The 8,656-nt window shown below is 47.4% G+C and overlaps 1 protein-coding gene across 1 annotated transcript in view; it reads left to right on the top strand.

Moving 5' to 3' along the window:
* The window catches only part of LOC102852469, a 60,697-nt gene extending 58,215 nt beyond the window's left edge, over nt 1-2,482 (top strand). Inside the window, exons 3-5 of the mRNA XM_006899996.1 lie at nt 1,379-1,974; nt 2,058-2,201; nt 2,350-2,482. Coding sequence (XP_006900058.1) covers nt 1,379-1,974; nt 2,058-2,201; nt 2,350-2,482 — 873 coding nt within the window. The remainder of the gene's footprint in view (nt 1-1,378; nt 1,975-2,057; nt 2,202-2,349) is intronic.
* The last annotated feature ends 6,174 nt before the right edge of the window (nt 2,483-8,656 follow it).

Raw genomic sequence — 8,656 nt, 5'->3', positions numbered from 1 at the left:
CTGGGAAAAAACATTTGGCAAAACCATCTCAGACAAGGGTCTCATAACAAAAGTTTACAGAATCCTACAGGGCTTCCACAAGAAAAAGACTGATAACCCAGTTACAAAATGCACAAAAGACATGGAAAGACCTTTCACAGAAGAAGGTTTTCCGATGGCCAACAAACACAAGAAGAAGTGCTCCAAATCACTGGCAGTAAGAGAGATGAAAATCAAAACCACAATGAGATACCATTTCATCCCAGCAGCGGTGGCAAAGTTTAACAGGACAGTAAGTAATACAGGTTGGAGAGGATGTGGAGAGACAGAAACTCTTAAACATTGTTGTGGGACTGTAAAATGGTACAACCATTCTGGAAGGCAGTTTGGCATTTCATTAAAAAGCTGACCATGGACATTCCCTAAGAGCCAGCTATTCCACTGCTTGGAACATACCCAGAGGAAAATTAGAAATGAGACATAAATGGAGATTTGTACCCCAATGTTCACAGCAGAGTTATTCACCCTGACAAGATCATGGAAAGAGCCCAAATGTCCAACCACAATGCCATGAATTGAGAAACTGTGGTACATTCACACGATGGAAGCAACGATTTTGAAAATCCCTACTTAGTACATTCACACTGCAAGAACAATGATTTTGAAAATCCCTGCCCAACCTGGGAGGGACTGGAGAGCATTATGCCAAGTGAACGAGCTCTGTCCCATAAGGACCAATACTGTATAAGACCATTATTGTAGAAATAGAAAGGGAACTAATAAAATGGGTATGAGTATCCCAGGGGCAGATGAGGGGGAACAGAGGGGTGAGCATGGGCAGGGGTGGTAACCATTGGGCTGCACAATGTGATGGGTCGGGGGAGGGTTGGATAAAGGAAATGGAAAAGATCCTGTGTGAAAAACAACGTATGTGAACTATATAAACAAAACACTATGAAAAAAAATTATTTTTTTTTAAAAAAAGGAAGAGGAGAAGGAAGGAGCGAAATAAAGTACCTAACGCCTCCAGCAAATAGAAAAAGAACAAAAGGCTAATCCCGCAACCTCAAGAAGAAACATTTTAAGGCTAAAGAATGAAATCGATGTGAGAGCAAAAAGAATGAAGGAATCCAGGAACAAAAGCAGGAGGCGGCTCTTGAAAAGGCTTAGTAAACTAGACAAACCATTAGCAAACGTAATAAAAGAAAGGAAAAGCAGAACTAACTCCAGAAATGCGCTGACACCCCAGGAGAGCTAGCTGAAATGAAATCCAGAACGGGTGAGTATTATGAAAAGCTCTACTCCAACATTTACAAACCTGGAGGAAGTGGAGAAACACCTAGAAGGAGCCTGGAGGCCAGCCTCGAGGCAGCAGTGACAGCGGCCACCTGCCGAGCAGGACCAGGACACGTGCCCCGCCCCGGCGCCAAGCCCCGCCCCGCAAGACCGGGTCACGTGCCCCCTCACGCGCACGCGCACAGGCAGAGAGGCCTTGGCACAGGCGTGCCGGGCTCTCTTGGGGCGCGGGGCGGGGCGGTGCTTGGCGCCGGGGCGGGGCTTGGTGCGGCGCCCGGGCCCCGTCATCCTCTTTGTCGCTGAGCCGCGGGCGGTGGTGGACGTCAGCTCAGACCCTCGTGCCCAGGCTAGGCCCGAAGCGCAGCAAGCCGCCATGCAGGCCGCAGATGGAGGCCCCGGGGGCGCAGGCGCGGAGGACCCCGCCCGCCTGGAGCCCCAGGGCAGCCCCGAGGAGCAGGGTGGGCACACCGCGCCCCGTGGCGGCAGCGATGGTGACGGCGCCCAGGGAGCCGGGAGCGGCCCAGGGGCCCCCGCTCCTCAGGGCCAGCCGATCCCCGGGCCTGCAGGGGCAGCGAGACCACTGTTCAAGTTGTATCCTCCCCAGAGAGAGCGCCCCGACACCCCCATCGCGCAGGACGGTGGGGGAGGGGCACAAGCCCACCTGGGGTGGCTGCTGTGGGGGGAGGGCGGCCTGGGGGGGTGCAGGCCGGCCCCCGGTGGGGATGGGGCGCCGCCCGCCGCAAGCCCCTCTGGATGGATCCTTGACACCACCCCCCCCCCAGCTCCCTGACCGTGCCTTTCCACTCGCCCCTGGAGGTGGAGATGGCCGGCAGGGCCCTGGCCCCCATCGTGCAGAACCACCAGGGAGTCATCAAGAGCTCGTACTCTCTGAAGGGCAGCACCCTGGCTCTGTACGTGCTGAACGGGTGGGGTGGGGGGTGGGGCGGGGGATGGGGCTGGAGGGGGTAGGGTGGGGGGGAGGGGGGGCTCAATCGCATGGCCTCTGGGAGGGACACAGGGTGGACTCGCAGAGCCACCCCTGGAACGTGGCTTTCTTTACCCTCCCTTTAGCAGGTGGACTGCTGAAAACCCGGTGCTCTTGCAAGCTTCCATCAACCACCTCTTCCGCTACCTTTACGTGGTGATTCGGAACATCGAGAGCTTGAGGCCCCACTTGCCGCAGAACCGCCAGAGGCCTGAGGCCTAAGCTTGGGGCCCAGCCCGACAGTCGCCCTTGCCTGGCCCCTGACGCCTGCTGCCGCAGTGGCCACATCACGATGAAGCCCGTTGGCTGCATGGGCCCTTCGTGCTCGGGGCCCACTTGTTTTCTTTCCCTGTAAATGGAGGCAGGGGCTGCTTAACTCTTTGTCACTGCTCAGAATAAAAGCTACTGCTTCTATCCCCTGCCTGGGCTCCTTTTCTGCTAGTGCGCCTCCCGAGTTTCTGGGACTTGTCAGAAGTTGAAGAAGAGTTTCTAAGTTTCATGTAGTCAGGTGGATTTTGTTATGTGACATCAGTGGAAACTGACTTCTAGCAGATTCTCCATTGGGTTTTCAGAGTCCATCAGTTGTACAAGACAAGCAGCCCATATTTTGTCTTGTGAAGCAGCTAGTGGATTTGAACCACTTGCCTTTGCACTGGCAAAGTAACTTCCTAGCCCACCAGGGCTCCCTCAGGTATTCAAGTAACACAGGGTAAGTGTAGACAGTTTGGGGAAGACTGGCCAGAAGCTGCATTGCAGTCCCAAAGGCATGTAGTTCAAGGCCTCCAGCTGCTCCATGGGACAAGGATGGACAATCTCCTGTGCAATGAACCACTTCTGAAAACCCACGAAAGGGTCAACTATGGGTCAGTTCCCATTCTACAGTACACAACTATCACCTTATAGGGAATTTTCCCCAATACATCCCTGATCCACTCCTTTCTTGATTTTTAGTCTTGCTCTTGCTCTGCTTAGACAACAGCCTCGTTGTGTAGATATAACACTAATATATACCTAATGGTTAAGTCATCAAATGGATGATGATAAGGTAATCACAAAACATTGCTATTTCCCCCTTAGGATAGGGTCATTGGAAGTCATCTATATTTTTTTTGCATGAGTGCTTATTTCTGTAACATGGATGGAGCCAGGTGGAATTAATGAGTGAAATAGTTAATTACCTAAGGCTCTTTATCAACAGTACACAATTGCTCTCTAGAAAATACTGCTTCCCACGAGAATTCTGGCTCTCCCCACAACTTCATAGCTTGTAGGTGTGCTTCTACACATCCCTCCAACCTCCACCAATAAACAAAGGGAACTTATTTGAAGAGATCAAAACATGAGAATTTTCCAGCTTCTTCAACTTGTTTCTGTCCACTAGGAGAGAAATATTTGGACAAATGGTAAAAGTAGTAACAACTCGTTCTCCCTTCAGTTACACAGACCCATACCATCCTCTTAGGCTTTAACCAATTGAGGTTTTCTTGGTTTCTCTTTTTTTAGTATTGTCTTGACTTGCATTGAATGAATCTAGTCTGTTTGAAGTAGTGAAACAGGATTATTTCTTACCTCCCTTACAAATTGAGTCCTATCGTTCAAGAAGACATTGCCCATGTGGGCTCCTTGCTAACAAGCCATCAAGACCTAGTAGGCGAGGAGTAGATTTCAACTTGTAGCAATCCTCCACCAGATTCTTAAGGCTATGGGTCTTAATGGGAACAGACTATCTCATCTTTCTCGAAAAAAGATAACAGATGAGAGTCATGTGGATAAAGTCTGAAGAGGGACTGAAGGAGGTAGCTGAAAAAGGCTCAGGAGAAGGGGCACAAGGACCTCCCTTTCCAGATACTCATTAAACTTACTTCCCTCAAGTGGGAACCAATTCATTGTGACTCTCCATTAGGCTCACAAGGCTGTAAATCACACAGGAGGAGATTACTTATGCCCATCTTTGTCCTTCAGAGCTTCTGGTGAATTCCAACTACCAGAGGCAAGGATCTTGGGCTTAGCAGCACAACTCCCTAAGGACTGTACCAGTGCCCCATTTCCTTTACAGGTAAGACTCACTTTCCAACTTGGGCCCAAACTGTGGGGCAGTCCTCTAGAGACAAGACTTCAGTCTGATCCTCCATCCCTTGCCCTACTAAACCCAGAATCAGCCTGCCTGTCACACCACAGCCCCACCAATGGACTGCCGAACCTACTGAGCCATCTGAAAATAAAAGGCCCCATGGTCCCTATTCCAGACCCTCCTGTGTGGCCCAGAGACAAAGCCAGAGCCCTCAGGGTAGCTCAGGAAGCCCCATGTGGTACCGCTTTTCTCCTCTCTGGTCTTCCTCCATCCCCCTATCTCACCTGCCCTTTCTGGAACATCCCAGGTCACTCCTGCCTAAGGGGCTTTGCACAAGCTGCTGCTTTTCTGCAGCTCCTCACTGTGGATTGGCTGGCTATCTCTTTGCCGTGCACATTCTGCAGCCATGCTGTCCAGGCCACGCTATTGAAAATGTCACCCCACCCATACCCATCCTGCACTTCACAGGACTTCCACCTTTTGGCACAGTGACTCCCTGGCATTGAGTAGCACAGACACCCTCACTCCTTAACCAGACCGTAGGATTTCTCATCAGGCTTGTTCTTGACAGAGAACATTTCCTTGTCTACCCTGCCACCAACCTGTCCTTAGGCTGAACAAGTGTGAAGCTAAGCTGCCACTAGGTGTACCACAGTGGAGACACACCCGGGACAGTGAGGAACTGCCAGCATTTGAAGAATGTGGATGCAGCTAAAGGTACAGCAAGTTCTTGGACAGGACAGTGTCGACCTGAATGACCTTCCATCTTAACAATGTTCCTCTGCCTCTGCTAGTGAGAATATGCCAAGCCTTTCTCTCCCATTTTTTCTCATTCACATGTTCCTGAGCTTGGAATATCCCAAGAGGGGCACATATTACAAATATATAGTGAAGCTAAATAAATAAGTGGTTTAGGTCTATCAGGGACTGAATTATTTTTCCAAAGAGTAAGTGGTGTGTTGTTTCCCAGAGTTTTGAACGTAATGGCATAGATTGTTGTTGTTATGTGCTGTCGAGTCACCTGCGATTCATAGCGACCTTCTGTACAATAGCTCTGAAGCCTGCCGTGTCCTGAGCCACTCTCAATGACTCCAACACACCTACCCCCATTGCCCTAGTTACTGTATCAATCCATCTCATCTGGGGTCTTCTCCTGCGTTGTCTCGCCACCCTTCTGAGCATGTGGTCCTTCTCAGGGATTGGTCCGTCCTGGCCACATGCCCAAAGTATGTGAGATGGAGCTTGAAAATCCTTGCCTCCCAGGAGCAACCTGGTTTCACCCTCTCCAATATACTCTTGTTTGTTCTTTTGGTAGTCCAGATGCAAATAAATGAAACAATGGGATCTTATGCCAGCAACAATGGCAAAGTTCAACAGGAGAGCAAACAAATAATCCTGGTGATAATGAGTGTTGTTGTGGTTATGTGCCAGCGAGTCACTTGCGACTCACAGCAACCCTATGTACAAATCCCTAAACTCTGCTCTGTCCTGTGCCAATCGCACTGTCTCTGATACACCCATCCCAATTACCCCAGTCACTGAATCAATCCACCTCATAGGGGGCCTTCCACTTCTGCACTGTCCCTCCACCCTACCAAGCATGATGTCCCTCTCCAAGGACCTGTCCCTCCTTGCAACATGTCCAAAGTGTGTTAGATGGAACCTTAGAATCCTTGCCTCCAAGGAGTAGCCTGGTTTAACCCTCTCCAGGATGAATCTGTTTTCCTAGCAGCCCACGGTACCCTCAATACTCTTCTCCAGCAGTAAAGCTCAAAGGCATCAATTCTCCTTCTATCCTCCTTAGTCACTGTCCAACTCTCTGATGCATAACAAGTGATAGCAAAGACCACGGCCTGTAGCAGATGCACCTTAGTCTCCAAAGAGACACCATTGCTCTTCAGTACTTTGGAGAGGTCCCTAACAGCAGACTTTCCCATCGCAATACGTCTTCTAATTTCCTGGCTACTGGTGCCGAGAGTGTTGACTGTGGAGCCAAGCAAACTAAAGCTGTGAACAATCTCAATCTCTTCACCATCCATCCTGATGCTGCCAATTGGTCCAGTGGTGAGAGTCTCTGTCTTCTTGACATTGAGCCTCAATCCATATTGGAGGCTAGAGTCCTTGACCCTCTGCAGCATGCGCTTCAGGTCCTCCTCAGTTTCAGCAAGAAGGGTTGTATCATCTGCATATCGAAGATTGTTGATAGATCTTCCACCAATCTTGACCCCACATTTCTCCTCATAGAGCCCAGCCTCCCGGATAATCTGTCTGCATACAGGTTGAAAAGATATGGAGACAGGACACATCCCTGGCATACGCCCTTCCCAATTTTGAACCATGCAGTGTTTACTTGCTCTGTTCTGACGACTGCTTCTTGGTCCCAGTATAGGTTTCTCATTAGCACGATCAAGTGTTCTGGGATTCCCATTCTTCTTAGAGTCAGCCATAGTTTGTTATGATCCACACAGCCAAAAGCCTTTGCATAGTCAATGAAACACAGACATTCCTCTGGTATTCTCTGCTTTCAGCTAAGATCCATCTAACATTAGCTACAATATCCCTAGTACCACGACCCCTTCTAAAGTAGGGACTAGAATTTTCATGCACTGCTGGTAGGAATGTAAATGGTACAACCACTATGGAAAGCAATCTGGCATTCCCTCAAAGGGTTGAAACTATAAATACCATTTGAACTAGCTATCCCACTACTGAGAATGTACTCTAAATAAATCAGAGCTGCAAAATGAACTGAAGCATGCACACCAATGTTTACTGAAGCATTATTCAGAACAGCAGAGATGGAAGCATCCCAAGTGCCCATCAACTAACGAATGAATAGAGAAACAAAATGGAGTATTATCCAGCATAGAAAACGAATAACTTGTGAAAAACCACATAGCATGGATGAGCCTAGATAAAATTATGCCAAGTGATAGAAATGAGTCTCAAAAGGACAAATACCGTATAAGACCACTGTTGTAAAACACAGGATGATAACCGGGGTTGTGGAAGGAAAAGCCTGGATAGATAAAGAACACTGTTAGAATGGGTGAAGGGAAGGTCAGCCTGAAAGTAATGGATGACCAGATATTATGTGCATTGCAATTAACAATCTGGAATAGGATGTGAAATATTGATCAGATAGGGAAGTGAAGGGGGGGGAACAAACCCTGGAAGGTGGACAGAGGGGTGAGGAGAGGGAGAGTAAGCAGAGGTTAGTGAAGGGAAGGGGAAGGCAAGGGGAGAATAGAGTGAGGGACGACATTGCAAATAATGGCATTTTTACCAACTCATGCGGACTGAAATTAACCAATTGCAATTTAAAATGCACTCTCTAGATGTTAATGATAATTGGTGACTAGAATGCAAAAGTTGGAAAAAATGAAAAGGAATGGTAGTTGGAAAATACTTATTTAGTGACAAATGTGGCCAGAAATAGAATGATCAAATATTGTATATTCAATGATATGTTCCTTGCAAATACCTTTTAAGAAAACCATAAACAGGGACTTTACAGATGGACTTCACCAGATGGACTGCACGGGATTCAGACTGAATACATTTAGGGGAAGATTGTTGGAGAAACTCAGTATCAGTAAACAAAATCAGACCAGGTATTGACTGTTGAGCAAACCACCAATTACTCATATGCAAGTTCAAATTGAAGCTGAAAACAATGAAAACAAGTCTACCAGAACCAAAACATGATCTTGATTCTATCCCACATGAATTTAAGAATAATTTTTAAAATTTCCTTAAGTATTGAACAACAATGATTGAAGACCAGATGAGTTGTGGGATGACATAAAGAAAGAAGAGTGCAAGAGGTCATTACAAAGAAGGAAACAAAATGGATGTCAGAAGATACTCAAAAGAGTTGCATTCATTTTGAGAAACCAAAACAAAGGAAGAGATGCTGAATCAAAAGAGCTAAAGAGATTTCGAAGGGCAGCTAGAGAAGATAAATAAGCATATTATAATGAAAAGTATATATATTTGGAATTAAAGAATAAAAAGGGAAGAACTTGCTAGGCATTTCTCAAGCTGAAAGAACTAAAAAAAAAATCTAGCCTTGAGTTGGAATACTTAGAGATGCTGTGGGCAAAATCTTGAATGATCCTGGAAGCATCAAAAGAAGATGGAGGGAATACACAAATCACTGTACCAAAAAGAATTAGCTGACACTGAAGTCAGGAAGTACCATATGATCAAAAACCAATGCCAATGACGGGATAATTTCAAGCTGCCCCAAAGGTGTTGGAAAAGAATATGGCCTGAGGAACTAATGGGATGCCAACTGACATGTTTCAATTAACAGAATCAGT

Source organism: Elephantulus edwardii, unplaced genomic scaffold (assembly GCF_000299155.1).
Source record: "Elephantulus edwardii isolate Elephantulus edwardi_28Jun2011 unplaced genomic scaffold, EleEdw1.0 scaffold00269, whole genome shotgun sequence".
NCBI lineage: Eukaryota > Metazoa > Chordata > Mammalia > Macroscelidea > Macroscelididae > Elephantulus > Elephantulus edwardii.
This window is presented reverse-complemented; position numbering and strand designations above follow the sequence as displayed.